Here is a 21077-nt window from a genome sequence, read left to right on the forward strand (position 1 = left end):
GTGTTATATGTGAGTGGCGACTGGGACCATTGGTTAGAGGGGCCCAGGGGCCAGAGTAACAGAGTGAAAACTTGACAGAGAAAGAGAAGAGGGTGCTTTGATGAGGAGGGGAGCTGAACTGGTTCAGAGCCTGTTGCTATGGTAGCCATGTGGAATAAATCACCAGCATGAATTCCATTCTCAAATGCCTTCAGCACCCCACTGACTCAGGTAGACCTAGACAGAATTTGAATGAGTATGGTGTCCCAGTGAGCAGCTCACTGTGAGGGGAAAAGAATCATAACCAGGCCGTACTGGTTGTTCTAGATTCAGTAATACCTTTCTTTAAGTCTCTCTCTTTAGTATGGACAAACAGTACATAAACAAATGCTTTACAACATATTATAATGTATTTGTAGGCAGATATATGTTTATTGATGTGTTTGTCAGCAACTCTTACTCCTCCTTTGGGCGCCTAAAAGTGGAGGCTGGTGATGTGGTTTGTCTTCATCTGAGAAGTTATTTTGTTAAGGGAGTTTTTTCTTACCACTGTCGCCTTAAGTGCTTGCTCTGGGGTCAGGCTCTGGATCTCAGTAAAGCGCTTTGAGACAATTTTGATTGTGAAAGGAGCTATATAAATAAAATTGAATTAAACTGAATTGAATTGAATTGAACAAATACCAGGCATTAAAAAAACTAATGAAAATAAATAGGGGTACTTAAAGAAGTTTTACCTGTCTTTCACCAGCATATGGCACATTCTGTGACTACCTCTTTCTTTCAGCTTTATTGAACTTTATCTCCTCCTGTGTGTGCGTGTGCGTATGCAGAAAGCATATTTTGTCATTATTGATGGCTAAACAGAGATGACACCAGGGAAGGATGGTCCATCTTTTTTTAATGGCAGGTATTTATAAAGGGTATGGCAGACACGAGAAGTCAATCCAAGTCTTTTGATTTGAAGAATATTCAAGGAGAGAGATGAGTGATGATATAAGACCTTGACAAAGATTAACCATATTGCCACATCATGAATATAGTGAAGTCAAGAGGGTCAAAACTATAAAATGACAAATTTGATAGACAAATAAGGCTCGGCGTTACAAAAGATGGGATCCTCCAGACTCTATTATTAGCATTTCACTTCAGCATCAAAGTGTCTGATGTTTCTTTCAAGATTACATGAATATTCATGGGGCTGACTCATCAGTTTTTGTAATAACATGCTTGGATGGTCACCATCATCACAACATTCATCTGTCCTTTTTCTTCTGAGGGAAATGTGATGTCGTACATTGCCATTTGTGGTGGTAATTATGAATCCCATTGTTGCAGACAAACAAAAGGGGGTGGGAATGAAGGAGGGAGTAAAGGGGTGATAGAGGGAGGAGAGGAGAAAGAGTAAGATAAAGGGAGAAAGGGAAAGAAAAGGGGAACAACCAGCAATGAAGGATGACTTTCTGAATACACAGTTATAGTCACCAGATGTGCACACAAAGACCACCCTGAATTATAGATAAATACAATACACAATACACACAGTACTGTTGTTAAATTTGATCACAATTGTAGATGTAACTGTAGACGCTTAGAATAACAATAATATCCACTTATAGGACCACTTTTCATCTACTGTAACAGGTTTTACAAGTGCTTAAATAGTAATTATTTTCATTCAAGGCATAATTATAATTAGAACATGCCTCAAATACTCATAATAGTGGCATTGCAACATCTTACTGTATGCATAGTGGCCATAACCACACACACCACAGCCATGACCACGTTGCAATCAAATTAGCAGTATCATAAAACTCAAAGCATTTTTCACTGTACAAAAACAACACTATATTTTCCAGTTTATGACATCTAAACAACTACAGAGCTCAGTAGAAACCAAGAAAATAACTTATCATAGTACCAAAAAAAGATTAGAAGGCCATTACTTTTAACATAGTCGTTTTATCTCATAATAGTTACAGAGTTTGTCATTTTTAGCAGTTGAACGAGAGGAGGAGCCGAGGTTTGGTGGAGCGGTCTCTGTGTGCGTTTGGATTGACAGCTGGGTTGGGCTGGGTCAGTCCTCAGGAGCTGATATTTTATCTTCTGTCTCTTCAGATCAGAGGCAATGTTGCTTAATCAGTCGCCCGTCTCCTCCCAGGGCCTCTGCTCTGTACTGACACTGACGTTCATAGTATTTACACAGGGTCTGCACCAGATAGTCAGTTTACACTACACAAAAAGGAGGCAAAATATTGCTTTTTAAAATAAATGGAGACACACACAGTCGAACTATTGAGTGATAAATGTAGCTCCAATAACTTGACAGTCTGCTACTGTTGTTTTTCCTGTTACTGCTCTTGTTGAAAGCGAAGTGAAAACCTTTTACATGGTGCAAACACTGAGTGAGTCTGACCTTTAGACTATGTGCGTGCGTGTGTGTGTATGTGCAGTCAGTCTCTGTTCTCCTCAGGTGTCCAAGGTGTGCCTGGGTGCTCGGTTGGAGTTCTCCTCTCCCCTCCCTTTCGCTCTCTTTTCACCACCTAGAGGAACATACTTCCTTTTGGGCTTTTTACGTTTTTTATCAGTGCACCACACTCTCTCACAGTACTCTTCTACTCTCTGGGCATCCCCGTAGCCAATCAGCTGGAGAAACTCCTTGTACCACAGCCTGGAGGGGCGGCCTGGGACTGAGGATGGCAACAGAGCCCTGGGGCTGATGCTGGGGCCTGGTGGGGGGCCCAAGGAGGAGTGGCATGGAGCTGCAGCCTTCTCTCCCTCCCCATCATTAGCCCTCGCTGACTCCACCCTCTCCCCACTGAGCACGTGTAGAGTGATACGTAATAATGTGTTGACGTATCCATGTTCCACAGTCTGGCACACATACACACCGGCATCTGAGCTTCTTACACGCAAGAACAGCAGGCCGTGGGAGGTCATGATAACCCGCTCATCACCTCGAACCTACACGCAGGAAAATAAATTGAAAGTATATTTTTTTCTAGTCACTGATGTAGCCATTATTCAGGTTTAGTGATTCAGACAGCTGCTGCATTTGCTTCTCTCTCAAGACAAATGCTAATTAAAAAAACCTACAGAACTAGAGAAGGATAAATTAGGGAGAGGTTGTACTTCAATAGTGCACTCAATACAGTCTGTACTTAAGGTTCTGTGAGGAACATAACCAGTCCAGGTTTCATTTTGCTGTAGTAATGCTTCAGTCTCAATATTGAAGATATAAACATGTAAATCTGTTCTGATACACTTCATTGTGTTTCCTAAAGTGTAGACAGAGATAGATATACCGCATTGAGTGTGATGGAGGGAAATGGAGTTTTGTTTGTGGTGCTCAACACAAAATTACATTTTGAAGAACTCAACAAAATCTCTTTCCAGAAACAATGTCCCACTTGCTCACAAACACTCACAGATGTCACTGTGAATTTAAATGTTTGTTGTCTTGAGCGGTACAAATGAAATTCCCTTCAGCTCAGAGTCACCGAGGTGGCAGCAGAAATCTCAGCTGTAAGTCAAGCCACCACTGTCTGCATGGCTAGACAGCTCCATAGGGGTAAGAAGAGAAATGTATTTTTGGAAGCAGAGAACAAAATAGGAGCATCTCCACTCTGCTGCTTTTCTTTTTCTGGTGATGAGATCTGTTTGCGGTGTAATACACTTTTAGTATGTGTACATTTGTATTTGTTTTGCGCGAAGTAGTGCATCAGACTCACCTCGTGTTTCTCTCCTCCTTTCTGTAAGAACCAGAGTACTTTGGCCTGAAGTGATCGAGGCACGCACTCCAGTAAAGTGCTGTTGCTCTCAACACTGTACGCCAACCTCTCCTCGGATCCTTCATCTACACACAAATACACACATACACACACGTCGTAAGAGATAGTGTGGCAAGAGAGATGGCAGGGAACTGCCATGACCTTTCATTAGCTGACAAACGTACAGTGGATTGTTCTACTGCTGCTGTAGAGGCACATTAACCTTTCTCATCTCCGACTGCAAGAACACGTGAAGAGTTCATATTTTTTTCATATGAGGTCTAGTTCTCCTAAAGAATAGCATCATTTTCTGGCTTGTATACAGTATTTGCCTGACAAAAATTTTGTGATACCAGTAAATACATACAAGCGTGCCCATGCACACACGCACACAAGCACACGCACACACTCACAAGCACACATATCACACAGTCATTTTATACACTAACCATCAATTTGCAGTTCATTGCACAGCTGGACGGCGTTGCCATGGCGAACATCCTGCCGCCTGAATCGTCTGCTGAGATGTTAGAGAGGGAGGCAAAGAGAGAGTCATTTTGAACATGTGATGAAAGTGTGAGAGATAGGTGAAAAGAAAGAGAGAAAGAAAGCAAATAGAGAGAAAGATGATAAAAAGAGGAAGGGAGGTGATCAAGTGCATACTGATTGGCCTTACATAACACCTGGCAGTCATGTCTAGCAGTGCCTGCGATAATGACTTGGTAAATCAGCCTCAGAGCATTGTGACATTCAGGGCAAGATGATATGACGGAACATAAATGTACTGCTAAAGGTGTGAACAGCTGATTGTCACACACACACACATCTGCAGGAGAAAAGATGGGTCCTGTCTCACAGTGTGTGTGCTGTTACCTCTTGGTGTAGACTCCAGCAGGGTAGTATCTGGAACAGGTGAGGCCATCCCAGGCACAGTAGGGGTCTCTGGCCAGACAACAATCAGCACATTCAGAGCCATAGAGGTCACACTGATGCAGTCTGACCTGGGCCACACCGACTTCCGACCCAACGTAGAGTTGTTGCTGTGGACCCAGAAACGAGACATACATGTGTAGATTTATGCAGATATATGTAGAGGTACAATGACCTCTATACAGTATGTATATGCACTCAGTTATCAGTTTATTAGGAACCCCAAACCAAAACAAAAGCAGTCTAATACAACAGACCTACAATAAATCCTGCCTTCATGAATGTTAATTGAACTGCTAGTGTTTTTGAACTATATTGCCTTATGCTGACAGGTGTCCTTATTATTTTGTCCACCCCATTCAAGTCAATGAGGGTAGGCTAAACAACAAACACTTTGTGTAATGCAATACAGTTCACCAGACTATTACAACCTTCATGATGGGTTACATAGCCACATGTAGGCTACAGTAGTAAATTATGTCAGTACAGAGTAATACGTTGCAATGTTATCATCTTGTGGCTGAACAACAGAATTGCAGGAATGAATAACAGTGATTCAGATACTCATCTTACCCTTTTAGGTGATATTATGATCTCTCTTATTGGTGCTGACACCTGCGAACAGGAAAGATTTTATGTTATTCAATAATGAAGTTGAATCCGTGGTTCATCATATCCTATAAGAATGTAGTTCTTTATCACTGGAGGCTACCAGACATTCTTCTATCCATCCCAAATCAGTTCTTAATTAAAATGCAACCAAAAGCAGCCTCTGCTCGCAGACTAGTTTTCAAATGTAACTGATCTAAGTACAATTGATATTCTCCGATCATTCTCAAGATCTATCCGCAGGCTGGCTGCACAAACATACTGGTGGGCCTCTGATGATTGAAAGGAAACAAAATCAGCAATCAGTATTTTCAAAAGAATCCCTCAAACTGTGTAACAGCAGCAGTAATGGATATGATATGCATTGCAATAAAATGCAGATTTTTCTTGGTTACAGAGTCTCCTTTGCATTCACAATTTGCATCTAAAAATAGAGTACCTTGAATACTTGCAGCTCCTCCAGCAGCACCTCCTCCATAGTGTCTGTGTCTTTGTTGTAGATGGTGATAACTTTCAACACCACCGAGTCATCTAATGAAAAGAAGGCATTAATGCTGCACTGTTGATTTGACAAGAGTTTTACCGGTAATGGCGTAACATTCTTCTTTATTTTCACAACTGATGCAATATATCAGGTTCAAACCTGCCACGGAATGTTGTATTAGTGTTTCACTAATATACTTTAATGCTTAATACATGGCTTTATGCTGTCAACATGTCACGTCAGTAGTGTTTGTGCACCCAGATATTCAGTTCAGTGTTTGCCTCTCATTTTGCAAATAGTGACATTCATATTTTGCAAAGAACTATGCATTACATAAGTCTTCTTCTGGCATTCTTGATTAAGCACAATATGTACAGTGTTCATTCCTGAGAGTGTATATACCGGTGCCGATGTACAGAACATGGTAGTGTCCGTCCTGGGCTTGGACTCTGTCCACGGCAATCTGGGTTAGCTTTCTCCTGCCCGGCTCTGTCTGTAGCAGGACAGGTCTACGGTGCTGGGGAAGGACTGGACGATACATCACAGGATGAGAACGCACAAACCGCAAAACCTCATCAGGAAACTCCTTAGAGCTGGAGAAGCCACCGCCATTCACTCTGCTGGCACACTGTTAAAGAGATGGTGTGGCAGAAATAGAGAGAGAAAAGGAAGGAGTAAGGGCAGAGACAGAAGAAGGCCATTAATTGTGTCAGCACCATGTACGGTGTAGGAAAAAAAAAAAAGCTGACATGCTTTAGTCTGGCTCAGACTGTCCCTCTATGACCTGCTGAGGTAGCAACAACAGTGCTGACATTCACCAGAGCTGTCCTACATGCTCTCAACACTGTCCCACTCAAAGGACATCTGTCGTGGACACAGACTAATGGAGAGTGCAGTGAATGCATAATGTTGGTGCATCAGGGAATGAAGTCCCATAAACATTATTTTATTCAGACTTTAAAACTCACAGATCCAGGTCGAGGATAGGGGACTCTGTCCTCATAAGGTGTCCAGTGATGCTCAGGTCTCTCTCGGTAGGCAAATTGACCATTAAAGGCTGCTCTGATGTCATCCATGTGATAGACACACACAGCATAGCCTTTAAACACCGCACTGCAAGAGAAGATTTCATTAGTGATTTGATGGATAACAAAGTTGTGACTGGATAATGAAACACTGACGTCATCCTCCACTCACCTTGTTGTGCTAAAGAGGCCAAAGATTTCTGGGTTTTTTCCATCCTTGTTCTTGAGAACAAACACGTCCTCTGAAACACAAAATCCTGGATTTAGCCACTGTGTTTTTTTTTAGGTACGCTGGAACTTTTTGTTGCTCTTTTTGTCACTCTAAGCTTACTGGCTGCTCATCTTGAGGGAAAAATCCCAAGTGCTGAAATTTGTTGCTTTACCGCTAAATACTGGTTACCATTACTGAAGGTTAGATGCACAATGTAAAAAAAAAAAAATTAATACCATATAGGGACTTTCTAAATCTTGAGGGATGTAGATGCTATCAAGCATAAGTACTGAAAGTTTAACAATCAATAAATGCACAACATGTCCTTGTAGCCTGTACCGAGATCATCAAAGTGTGTATCAATGCCATTTGGTCCAGCCACAGAGCAGATAAGGCGAGTTTTCAGGAAGGAGCTCCATCTATTCACCAGCATTCTCTGTCCTCCTTGGTCATTCTGAGAGATGAAGGGAGATATAGATTTTGACTGCACTGTCAATGCTTTGGCATCGATTTGTTTGTGCCCTGAAATGTTTCTACAGCATCTGCATTCTCACCGCACAGACTCGTCCAACTCGAGTATACACAGCCTTGTTCCCTCCCTCAGCATCCATCTCTGGCTCAGTGAAGAAGAAGTACACTTTGTCATCATCCTTGTCATCGTTGTCAGGAATAACTGCTGACCCCACAAATTTAGGTTCTGTAGGAAGAAGAATTTGTAAAAAAAAAAAAAAAAAAGCCTGGAGTGAAACATAAAGTTAAAAAGAGTTAGCGTTTCATGTGAATAGCATCTAATTTTCTGAACTGTCAATCTATTTTAATGTATTTTTTTTAAAACATCCTTAGTTTTGTTACCAGATATACAGATATACTGTATCTGTTTGCACTCCCTTGCATTTGAAGGGAGATGTGACCATTTCCCGGTAATGTACACCAACCATTGAGCTGCTGCCTGTCGTCTCTCTCAGTGCGTGTGTAGGTCTGGTTGTTAAGTCGGCACAAAGCACCATCGTTCTCCCAGTAGTCAGTGTACAGGCCAATATACAGCTCTCCTCCTAATGCACGTGCGCACACACACGCACACAAACACACACACACACAAAGTCAGTTAATAACAATGCACATATTATCAAAACTGCAACTCCCTTCTACCCCCTCTACTTATTAAAATACTGAGATTAAAAAGACCACAAGATGGCAGTATTGACTGGTTAGAGGTCAACAAAAGTGAACAAGCTTCTTCATTGTGGAATTGCATAGGACGTATTCATGTGTATCCAGCTGAATGAAAACATACATTATAGTCTCACAGCTGTGCTTTTAGCTCAGCTGATGGGGACGTGATGAGCGACTGAGTGAGCAGTGTCTTACTGGAGAGTGTAGACGTGCAGGAACTGTTGGGGTCGTATGGACAGCGTCCTTTGCCACTTGTGATACTCTCTTCTTCAAGAGCAAATAGCCTGTCCTGAGAACAACACACAAAACGCACAAACACACACAAAGTTATTCACACTCAAATATGTGTGAACACAAATGTTACAGATGCACTTCAAAAGCTCCACCTGTGGAACAGCTTTAACAACATCCAAACAAATCCCAGGTGCGAGAGAGAAAGAGATAGAGAGAGAGAGAGAGAGAGAGAGCAAGATCCAGGTGAGTTAAAGAGAAGAGGGATCAGAAGGTGATTGATGAGAAGGAGGAAGGAAGATAAATGAGACAAGGAGTGAGAGATGACCAAATGAAGGACTGGAGTCTAAAAGTGTATAACCAACTGTGCTCTGCTCTTATATCATTGAGAGTTCACTACTTCCAGTCTTTTGATCTTGCTGCCCTGCACAGGAGGTGGCAGTAATACACACACACACAAACACAAACATACACAGACCTAAACTCCCTATAGAACCACAGCTCATATGTTTGTGGGCCACCACAGTGTTTATGACTGTCACTGGCAGATCAGAGAGGATGTCATATATTGATTTATGAGTAGCCATGGAGCCCTACTGTGCTGTGACTACCGCCCTGCGTATGACTGTAACAGAAGTCAGCTTCTGGGTTAAACTCATCCATCATGTAATGCAATCTATCAAAACCAAACGGAAAATAGGTAAAATAGGCTGAATCAATATTTCTCTACGCACAGTACTCTGAGCTGTGGACTGTTTTTATTAAAACGTCTAAACAATTGTCGCATAAATATTTGATTTGTTAGTCTGTGGTTGACTTAATGGCTAATGGCATTGGCAGTTTCTGGCAAAGTTTATCTTAGTGTAAATATTATTAAGCTCAGGCTTAATGATAATTGTACACTAGATGTAATCTCATACACCAAGTATGAAATTTATGTGAGGCAACCTTGTAGAGAGATTAGGTTGCTTAAACATAGAGTAACCAGCCATGGCCAATCCAGCTTTGCTCACACTATGAACATTCCTATGGTATGACTGATGGTTGAAGGTGTGACTGGCCTGGTTGGCCTAGTGGACTAGTGTTGGAATGCAGAGTGGAAACCTTCTCCCCTCCTCTATCTAAATATGCTCAGGACTGTTCAGTGTTTGACATCTAGGAGAAATGTGTCATACTGTAAAGAAACATGTTCACAGTGATGTATGTAGTTAGTTATTTATGCACATCAGTATGAACGCTCCTGTGCACCCAAATCCTACTCATAAGCAGCTGACACACACTTGAATGGACCTCAGAGTATGAAGACAGAACATTAGTCGTCGCTGACCTTAGACTCTCTCCTACAGAAAGCAGCACCTGGCCTCTTCTCCCTGTTTACCTGGCTTGTCATCTTTTTTTAATGAAACCGAGAACCTTGCGTCAAAGAATTCAGTGGAAAACAAACCCTCCGCCCTCTCTTACTCACTAACTGTCTTTTCCATCTCCACCTCACTCCACTCCTTGTTGCTAGGAGGATAAACTCAAGTGCAGTAGCATGTGCTAAGTGTTTAACCGCTCAGCGGTCCAAGCTGCACTAACAAGTCTAGGAGCTCCTGGCTAAAACATTATCAAAAGAGTGTGAAGAAGGCTCCGGATACAGCCATCTAAAGAGAGAAAGAAAGAATGTTGAGTGAAGGAGTACAGTGTAAAATCTGGCTGTCTGTATAACAAAGACGCCTGCAACGTTTTCACTGGAGTAATTGTTTTAGTCCTTTGCAGTGAAAATCTGATGCACACAAAAAGCAACCACAGGCTTTTAAAGCAGGAAAAGAAAGAAACCGACACTGGAAATATCCAGAATAAATTAATAGAGCAATAAATCATGCCACACTGCTTGAAATACCACCTGAATATTTGGTTGTTATGGAGACCATAACCCTTCGTATGTTTCAGTCCTCGGGACTCACCTGCCCCGTGTGTCCGACTCTGACCAGGGCACAGATGGGGTTAAACGCTCCTGTTCCACAGACCAGCAGATGGGTGTGGTTGTACTGCTGCAAGACCTTAATGTAGTTTGCACACTCCGGCTGTTGGAGGAGATACAGAGATGAAGCAGGGGGAAGGTAAAGTGGGATGAGCGAGTCAGAGGTCGTGAGAGAGGATTGAGGCCACACAGTGAAAATGGTGTAAAGGAGAAATGCCAAGCTTTTACTGCATCATCAATAACATCAATGCTTTAGGTTAAACAAAGGTTAATGAGCATTGTGAGATATGTAAATCAGTCCACGCATACTGACAGTATCTGCCTCTGTAACTGATCTATCTGCCTGTGTTATAAATTAATTATGCACTATATATATGAATGCCGTGTTAATGCACATTATCATCGGAACATTTGTGCTTTACCCTTGATAATCAACCTTAGCCATGCTACCAACGTCCCACTGGGATCTGATATGTGTATGTAGGGTGTGTCCCTTACCTTTTCCCTCCCCTTCATCAAACACTCCTCTATCTGAGATTCTGTACTGGCCCACTGGATCTGAAAGAAAATACAAATGCTCACATTTACAATAGTGTTGTTTCACTCAGTCAAAGTACTGCTGTGTGCTGAACACAGACTTATAAAGACACACACACACACATGCATGCTCAGTTTGGCTAACCTATAGAACCATGTGTCTAAAAAGTTCAATATGTCTCACTTCCTGACGGGCAGGGAGGGTTGAAAACAGACCTACCTCTCTGTGGTGTGTGTTAACCCGGTCTAGACTAAGGGAGAACAGAGTATTCTTGGCCCCAATGTAAAGCCTCTCATGGCTTTCATCCAGCAGCATGGTCTGGGGCTGAAGAGACGCTCCATGTCCCTGGAACACCCAGGTCCTGTTCAGCTGCCAAAGCTCTGTGGAGACAATAACATACACACTGAAATTAAGCAAATAATTATAAAAATTACTATGGCAGGCTAGATAGCTATTGAAATATAGATGTAGAACTATCTATACTTATCTAGATAGATAGATAGATAGATCGATCGATAGATAGATAGATACATAGATAGATCTCTTTGTTATTTTACATGTGGGTTCTCATCTTGCCTCTTGTCTGTACTAACCAGCAAGATCTGATTAGACCAAACCCCTCCTTCAAGGGATTTTTAACTGCTCCGGGAACCTATGTCTGTGTCCCAATTGCTCCCATGGCCAAGGGCACATTGCAACATGTGTTTCTGATTCATAGCTTCCCCAAGAGAATGGCAGAGAGCAACAGTAGAGTTTTATCTTTCCATCTCATTCTCCCTCACATGTGGCACCCATGCCTCCTCTCACCCAACTCAGATGTGTCATTGGCTTGGTCATAGACCTACAATCCATCTTGTTTATATCATCACTACAAGTTCACATGGCATAAAAGGGTGCACAAGCAACTCTAAGCTGACCTCCCAGTGCATACCAGTAAATAGCTTTAAGGACTACTGCTTACCCTTGACACAGCTCAACCAAGAGGACAACCAAAAAGACACTTAGCAGAAACATGAATGGAAGGAGTTGGATATGAGTCCTGGGAAAGATGTAGCGATTAATGGGAGGAGCATATGATGTAGACAGTCTGGCCTATAGTCCAGCTTACTGGGAAGCAGTTTTATCTGAGAGGAAACGGAACCGGCCTCTTTATCAGCCATTAGTTTGGGATCAGCTGCCACTCCCTGTCAGTCTCGCTTTGGGTGATTTGAAATCATACTGCAGCGAACCGTGACAGACATGTCATTAAATATAAACACACACTCATCAGAACAACCACAGAGCTTTGGAAATATCTTGTTCAAATTCACAGCAGAACCACAGATAGTTTGCATACACGCACATGTGTCAACACACCCAGTTTTACCTACCTGATTGAACCTGACAGGCTGCTCCTCTATACCTGAGCTCTGTGAACTTCTGGAGAGCAGGGTTGAGGGTGAAGGATTTAAACTAAGTGCAGGAACCCCAGAGGTGAGCACTTCCTCTGGGCTGCACTGGCCTGAAAAACCTTTCATTAACACACGACCGGGTTAGACCGGGTGTCCTTGTAAAAGAAGAAAGGGGGATCTGGTGTGTGTTAGCAGAACTTTTGAAACCTCAGAGAGATTTAAGCAGACAAGCTGGGGTTCATGATAAAATTTATAACGCTAGCATTACACAGGCTGTATTCTCTTCTTTTGTTCTATTTTCAGACGCACGTTAGGCTGTCCGTGCACAGTTCTTCAGCAAGCGTGCTTTAAATTTAAAAATTCCTGACTGTAATACTATGCCATCCTTTCAACCACCTCAAATAATGCTGAGGTGTCTCTACATGCTGGGGTTGCAGGGGGTAATTGTATGATTTGTTTTTCTAGCATCTGTATATTTTTAGTGAAACTTGATCTCCAAGAAAGAAGGAGAGTGTTTATCCCATTTTCCTAGACTACTCATAGCAACAGCATGCACTCAGTGGAAGGCTGTATTTGTTTAAAATAGGATTAGGTATCCACAGAGGACTTGGTGACTGTGTACATTTTGTTGCTATTAAGATTTATATGTTGGATACAAGCGGCTGTTTGTTTGACTAGCGTTAGATCTCGGGTGGTTAGGTGACAAAGACAGAGGGGATGTGGCAGTGGTGTTCTGCCAGGGCTCAGACATGCTTCCTGTAATTATCTAATCCACACACTTGATGCACTCTGTCTCTTTCTCTCTCTCACTCTCTCTCTCACACACACAGACCCTTCCATCTAACTTAAGCTGAACTTGGATCAAGAACAGTCCTCATTCCACATTCCACTCCAACCTTTCTACAAGCGTTAGACTGTCTCCCAAACAATCAGTTCCTTCTCTATGTGAAGTCAAATCTGCTACCACTTATTTAGATGACAGACTTAGACGGATATTTAAAGTGATGGAGTAAACAGTGTTCAAGTTGAACCCTTCTTTTCCATCTACTTTTCACTTGTCTTTGATAATAATGAAGAGTGGCAGCTGATTTATATAGACAGATGAGCACGGCGAGATGCACAGACATGCACAAACTCTCTCACTCTGTCTCACACACAAACACATTCATTCTATAATTTTGTTTACATGTGTAGAATTGCACATATGACATTCTAAATGTATCCTGTTCAACGCTGAATTAGAATGTTTCCATGCCGTTCTCATTTGATTAAACAAGAGGAAACTGTAACCATAACCACCATACTGACCAAGAGAAAGAAAGAATGAAAGATGCAAGTGAGAAGAAACCATAATCAGATTTATAATAAAAGAAGGTGTTGATTAATCCCCTTAATTACACATTATTACAGAGTTACTGTAAGACTCAATTGGTGGATCTCCCAATTACAGTGACACTCTGAGAGATGCTTCTGAGCGCACAATGCTGTTTAAAGGGTTTCTCCTCTGTCATTATGTGCATCCGTTACAGACAGTTGCAGCCACTGCTCAGACTGAAGAAGGGAAAGAGGGGATTTCCGCTTGTCCCCATTCCTCTCCCTCTCTCTCTCTCCCTCTCCTGTCCAAGTTTTTCTCCCCTTAGTTGTCAGCTAAGGGGTGCTTCTCCATCAGCAATTGAGCCAGGGAGACACATGGCCCTACTGTGATCCCACTTCAAATGGAAAACACAGGGCAAAAGGACTCCCTAAAGACAGACACTTTCATCGGCTGTCTGAGGAGGGCTGAGAGATGCCTGAGAAGATTTGGTGAAGTGAAATCAAAATAAACTTTGTGATCTCCTCTTTATCCATGTATAGAAACACTGTTTTCCTGCACCAGGGGAAAACAATACGTGTTTATGTGTGTGTGTGTTTGTGTGTGTGTGTGTGTAGTAGCAACCTACTTTTGATTATAGGTCTCTTAACAGCATGAGGAGGAAAACTAACTTTTAGTCAAAGACACCGAGATAAATGCACCTAGGAGATCATAAAAAAAACATTCCTCAGGAAACTTAAAAAAGCAAATTAAATTTGCTATCATAATTTGATCTACTGCCAGTGCTAAGTACACATTTTATGTCAGAAATTAAACTTGGGGTAGACAGTCTCGTATTTCCAGGGGAGTAAGCCTACATTTACTTGTTGAGTAATGGGATTTCAGCTGGAACAGAAAGAAAGAAAATTATTGGAGTGAGCTGGAGTTAAAGAGGACAAGAATAAGGAGTGAGTCTGTTCTCCTTGCGCTATAGGAGCCTTAGTGGGACCGTAGAGCTCTTGGGGGGTGGGGTCAGGAGCCGGAGAACTGGGGTGTTATGCCATTATTGGAATATGGCCTTGTGTTTCTTGTGTGAGGGGAGAATGATGTCACTGAACAGAATGAAAGCCACATGGAGAGTCTGAGGAGGATGAGAAGGGAGAAGGAAGAGAGAAAGAGAGAGAGAAAGCAAAGTGTGTTTCTCTGTAACAATGACAGAGTATAAATCTGTAACCAGATTGATTGATTATAAATCAGCAGAATACCTGACAAGTGACAAGTGCCCAGACATATAGCTCTTCATCAAACAATGCAGGCATTCACATCCAGCATGTGTCATCTTTTAATATGCTTTCCAGATACAGTGGTCTATATTAAACTGACATTTAAAACAAGTCTGTCCCCATCAATTCCAAACTATACAGCCTAAGCCATACATATAGGCATATGACCTTGGAGCCAAAATGAATTAGTTATTGATGTGGCTTACTGTGTGTCAATGCGTAGCTATATGTCAAGAACCCAATAAACTGTAAACTGATTTTTATTATGCACTGTCATTTGCTAAAACAGCTTCAGCACAGAAAAAGTATGCTTTAGAACACGCTGAACGAACTTATCCTTGCATGTAGCTGTGTTGTATTTGTTAGCACATGATTTATTCTATTAATTTCCCCTCAGTCTATATTCCAGATGAACAGTTCTCCTCTCAGTAAATTCTTTGTCCCCTACAAGTTGGCATTGTGAAAGAAAGGAGGACTGCCAGCCTACAATAAACAAAATCTACTTGGTATTTTGTGTCTTGGAGTGCTCACCGCACTTGCAACCCTTCATCCTCTTTTTTTCCCTTGTAATATCATTGCAACATACTCTCTGAAGACTCTAACAATCTTTGTGCCTTCTCTCGTTTTCCCATGTCACAAATTTAACTCATCTATGCTCCCCGGTCCCTTCACCGGGAAAAGGTCAGAAAGGATATTAGACTTTCACCAGCTGCCTTCCCCTCTGGACATCTCATTAATGAACCCGAGAGCACACACATAACACAATGGGAGAGAAAAGGACGCTGGGATGTACACGGACAAAATGAGAAAGTGAGAGAAAGAGAGAGGTCTGTGTAGAGGGGATTGAGGGGGGTTGAAAAAATATTGTTTTTCCTTCGCTGACCTAAAAGTTGTGATTTATCTAATCGTCACCATACCCTCCATTTTTCAGTGGTTTGATATAAAGTACATGACTCTTCTAGGGCCGTGATCCAATGTAGTAAATGTTAATTATAGGTCTCTGCACATGAAGGCGGAAGAAAGTTAATGGGACTCCTCACTTCGCACATTAGCTTTAAATAGAAAAAAACAAAAAAGAAAATCCCCCATCATTTCACTTCAGGTAGGCACAACTTTAGGCCATACTGGTATTCCCCATCTCACCCTCAGAAGAAAGTCACCTACAGCCACATCATTTCAAGGTTGTAAAATATAGTGAGAGCTTTTTCTTGTCTGGAGAGGAAGGTCTAAAATTACAGGTCAAAGGGGGGGTTTCATACAGCAGTAATTGCCACCTGAGTAATCCCTGTGTTCACACATGCATGCACCTCAGCTCCTTTTGCTTAAACTCACAATTTAACACTATGTGCTGAAGAAAAGAAATGTCTTAAGAAGGTTAAGCATTTGTTGACCAGTGTTTGACAGTGTGTTTGTGTGTGTGTGTGTATATATGTATATATATATGTTCAGCTCTCACATTTTTTATCCATCTTTTCTATGTGGCAAATGTTGAGCTAATATATGGAACGCACATGCATTTATTTTTACAGTATAAGCAGATATATAGAGTATAATAGAACAGCTAACCTGCCAGAACAGCTTAATGTCACTGGATAATTTTATCCACCTTCACAGACATACTGAGGAAAAATATTTATATCCTCCTAAATGATTACGACTTTTACGTAAACACATCCTTGGCAGACATGCAGAGCAAAATACCTGGTCAATTTAAGTATTGTGAAAGGGCCAAGTTTTGTTCCATGTGTTTGCCCTAGCTGCTCTCACGAACACTTACAAAAATCAGACATTTTTTCAGGAGAGACAAGCTTGCCTACAGCAATAACATGCCAGAGAAATAATTTTTGGATTTTTACAGGAAAATGTTTCAAAGGAATTCAGTGTTTATGTTGCTGTTTTCTTCCTCTTCTTCTTTTCCCTTCTTCTTCTTCTTTTTTCCACAGCAGTTCTGGACAGGTATCTATTATGTGGGTGGAGTGAAATTTTAAGCTTCACTAAACCAGGAATGCATTTTCCTGATTTGTCCAAAAACACTGCTGAGCTGAGATGAATTGACATTACTGAATTAGAAGGAAGTGGATGTCCAACACAACCTCACAAATACGCACAAAGATGGCTTAATTAGCCACCATGGTAAAACTATGCAGCAGTGAAGAGTTTTTGGAAGTGACTTTGGTCTGATTAGGTCATCACCATTATGAAAACTGCTGTATCACACTTTCTGCAGCTCAAGCCAAGCATGATGACAGTGCCGTAGAGGCAGCAAAATAAGTCTAAGCCTGGCCACCTACCTGCAGCCTGCCGTGACGCTGACACATGCTAGCTGTGCAACAGCTTCATTAGCAGCAGAATTGATGGTTGTCCTAGAGGAAGAGCTCATTTCGCTCTACAGGCCTGGAGATCTGAAAGAAGCTGCTGCCAAGAGCCTTGGATGATGCAGATCCAAAATCTCATGGATCTGTGTCCAAGGGTAAAAAAAATAGTACAGAACGAACAGTATGTTCTAATTTCTGTTCTATAGTGAGCCGATCTCCCTGCAGGCCATTTTTACCTATAATAATCCAGGATTTAGCCAGTTTGATTGGCCCAAAGTCCAAGCAATTGAGGTGTAATACCATCTACACCAATCAGCCACGACATTAAAATAAGTTGCTGGGTTTAATGTTGTGACTGAATGGTGTTTAAGGTCTTTGGAAGCAGTGCAGTCAAAGATTAGGGTCAGTTCTGTAGAGAGTCTGTGATTGTAACTCAATGCTCCATGTGATTTAGGTAACTATCTTTTGGAACTTGAGTTAATTGAGGGTGTAAGCAAATGAAAGCGTGACTGGGATTAAAGTGAATCATATGCATTTGGGAAAATCTTCACTGGTCCAGAAGTCTAGACAAGAAGATGGGGAATAGATGAAAGAGGGAGTGAATGATAATTTCACTCCATGTGTGAAATGTGGCTAACATCAAAGGACGCAAAGATCTGCTCTGTGTGATGGTAAGGTCGTCCTTGGAACACATGATAACGTGCCCAAAGGAATTCATTCCCAGAAACCAGGAGAAAGTTGATCTGATATTTTACTGGGACTTTTATTGATCCCCCACTTGGTATCTGCCCATCTGACCAGAAGCAGGTTACAAATAGTTCAGTACTGATATAATGAACTTTTCCTTCCTGTTATCAATCTTTCTCTTAAAAAGACAAATCTAGTTTTTCTACCCTGTTTTGTTACCAGATGTTATGGAAATATTTTCTTAGGCATACAACCACATCCCTCTCCATCTCTCTGGACTGCATTCAAGTCATCGGCGTGTGAAGAATTCACACTATTCCGCCTGTGCATGTGTCTCTCTCTCTCTCTGTACGTATGAGTTTGTGTGAACTTAAGGGTGTGTGCAAAAATCACTGGCAGAGCCCATGAGGCATATATTAAGGCTTAGATGTTTTTCATTCCATAATGATAGGATCCAACTGCAGCTTTTTCATAGCTCTCTGTGCTAGCCAGAACACGTATCAGAGGAGAGAGAGAGGGGGGGGAGAGAAAGAGAGGTGGGCTGTCAATCACTGTAGCAGCTTTCTCCTCAGGCGGCTAATGAATTGGGTGATATATGAAAGTCACAACCATAACAGATATTGATGTGGCATTTATGACTAAGCACATCAACGCTGATCTGCTTACTTTTGTTGATGTATGAAGTTTGCATTTGCTGTAACTGTCACTCTCTTCCTCTTGTCTTTTTCTCCAAGTTTAACTTTCAGTTCCATTCAGTTTCTACTTTTATTTCCATTACTTTTCATTGGAAAATTGTGTTTCACTGTATATTTATTTTTACACAGCTTACTGAGAAATTCTATTATGCAAACAGGCAGAAATAAGGCATTCAGTACATATCATAAACCCGTCCTCACAGATGTAAGTGATGAACCAGACTTGTCAACTCTCATAACGGACTCACAGCACCGTATTTATGAGTTATTGACCATCCAAATTCCACACCTATATTCAACCATGACTAACAGGCTTATGAGGAATCGTCACCTTCTGTTACTACAGAGATCAAAGAAACTGGGAGTAAAAAGGCAGTGTTTACTCAAGGGTTTTATCTGCAAAGATAAAACCCTCATTATTGTCCAAGAGATACACAACAATCAGTTCGCATACCAGTGCATGCATATCCATATCACACACTCCCACACACTTTTTTCTCTCTCAGACACATATACAGCTTCATCCCTTCCCATGCCCCAAAAAAGAAAAAAACTCCATCGTTCCGCCACCATGGCATGACAGAAAGCCACATTGTGGACTCTCAGCCACCATGACCGAGGGACCAAAACAAACTACAAGGAGGCTGCTTGAGCATCAACAGTGAGTGAAGTAAGCATGCACTTCACAAAGTCAAAGCAGAACTCACCCTTCTTGAATCCAGCCATTCATTGCAACTTTTTTTTTCTCTCAGGCTAAAACATAAATCTTCAATGACCATCTCATTACATGGTAATGATAACCTGCAGCTTCTTTTTACTCACTCACAGAAGATGCCGCTCCTCTGTCTTCACTATATTCACGGCACATTTTCTGTGTAGGTGCATTTTTGGTTGTTTTGTTTTGTATATATCTTGAAGAAAAAGATGGCATAAACTACAAATGTTAAATCAGTTTAGATATTTAAAATAACTATTTTTAACTTACAATTTATCTCTTTTTAGTCATACCAGCAAAAATACTTAAATGAATACCATTAAAAATTGGGAGTAGAGGTCTTTTAATGTGTGAACAATTCTGTTGTGTTACACCTGTCTTATTCTCAATCTGCACTGAATCCACTCAGCAGAGAATGTTAGTTTCGACTGAGGCTGCACTGACTATTCCAGACAGTTGAGTTTCAGACACCATGCTGCATCACCTAAAGGCTGCCTTTGCCTATATAATGGTGAAACACATTAGAGCATTTGAATTTGTACAGCGTAAATAATTTGTTGCCAAAGTAGATTAAAAGGTTAAAAAGAAAAAAAAAAGAAGCACATGCTATGTATTTCTTACCTTTGTGGGTAAGCCGTATTCTCGGGTAGATGCTGTGGGCTGTGTGAGTCGTGCCCAGCAGAACAAGATACAGCAGCATCAGTGTCAGATACACAGTCCTCATGCACTCTGCCATCATCATTTAGGCACACACTCCACGCTCATCTACACAGAAAGCATATAAGTCCACTCGGCATGAGGAGCAAAGTCTATGAAAAGAGAAAAAGTCTGCAGGTCTTTGGTTCAGCTTCTGCAAACAATGTTTAATAAGAGACAGTCTCAGGAATAACAATCCAGCAAGAGTCTTGGAGGTAACAGTCCATTTTCTGATGATCTACACAGTGTTGATGTATCTCTGCAGCTTCTATACAGTCACTGCTTTCCCCTATAGCAGTCTGCTGAAAGCTGCATCCACCCACTTCCTCGGTGGACAGGGTAGTGCTCTGGCTTGTTTGGACTTAGTAACCAGGGAGAAGTCCAGTTGCTACATTCACGCCGCAGTGCCCACTGCTCTCTGTCCATATGTCAGTCCGTCTGTTTATTTGTCTGTCTGTATGCCCAAGCTCAGATAGAATCTTTCTGACCTGATGAAAAAAAAAAAAAAAAAGAAAATCCAATCTATGAATCCCACAGAGGTGTTGGAGCTTCTGATTTGTAAAACCTCAATGCGTTTGGTTGTCCTGGCAGGCAGACAGGCAGGGCTGAAGCTGCTGTACTGTATCTTCAGGCTGCGTTCCTCCTCTTGGGTCCACTGGAGCCAGTCATTCTCTGGACAGGAGCCCAGGAAAAGGCAGAGTGGGAGAGGGGAGGAGTGGGGAGCCTCGTGCCTGGCGTGCCGTCTCTCTGCACTGAGGAAGAAAGTGAAGCTGTAGCTCCTAACTCTGCTCACGCTTGAACAGTTAGGGAGGATCCAAACCCCAGTGAGTCAGTTAAGATGGTTTCTACCACAGCTACTGATCTGGGCAGGGGCCACCTGACACTGTGTGGCGTGTGTGCAGAAGTGCCTCTGTGTGAGTGGTTGGTTGTGTGGGGAGTGTGTATTGGCTTGAAGGGCTGAAAATTGCTTGCGCCTTCCTCTAGATTGTCTTGAGATCTCTCTCTCCCTCCCAGGCAGATGGATTAGGTGTGCTGTGTCTCCCAGGCGGGCTCTGTGAGACTCCACTAAGAAATACTGCCTCTCATGTCAC

General features: G+C 41.9%; 1 protein-coding gene across 2 annotated transcripts; it reads right to left on the bottom strand.

Moving 5' to 3' along the window:
* Positions 1-888: 888 nt before the first annotated feature.
* On the bottom strand, positions 889-20839 carry sema3e (sema domain, immunoglobulin domain (Ig), short basic domain, secreted, (semaphorin) 3E). Of its 2 annotated transcripts, none has more exons than XM_041038858.1 (17): positions 19912-20839; positions 11133-11293; positions 10874-10933; positions 10359-10478; positions 8377-8470; positions 7944-8060; positions 7563-7705; positions 7348-7462; positions 6970-7039; positions 6741-6885; positions 6175-6400; positions 5728-5819; positions 5253-5294; positions 4623-4789; positions 4199-4266; positions 3711-3835; positions 889-2943 (listed from the first exon to the last, which is right to left on the bottom strand). In XM_041038858.1, the coding sequence occupies exons 1-17, from the start codon at positions 20030-20032 to the stop codon at positions 2449-2451; spliced, it is 2361 nt and encodes a 786-aa protein (XP_040894792.1). In that variant the 5' UTR covers positions 20033-20839; the 3' UTR covers positions 889-2448. The 2 variants fall into 2 exon arrangements, with proteins under 2 accessions (XP_040894792.1, XP_040894791.1); XM_041038857.1 differs by having other exon boundaries at positions 4199-4269.
* Between the last annotated feature and the right edge of the window lie 238 nt (positions 20840-21077).

This window comes from Toxotes jaculatrix, chromosome 5, assembly GCF_017976425.1.
Source record: "Toxotes jaculatrix isolate fToxJac2 chromosome 5, fToxJac2.pri, whole genome shotgun sequence".
Classification (NCBI taxonomy): Eukaryota; Metazoa; Chordata; class Actinopteri; family Toxotidae; genus Toxotes; species Toxotes jaculatrix.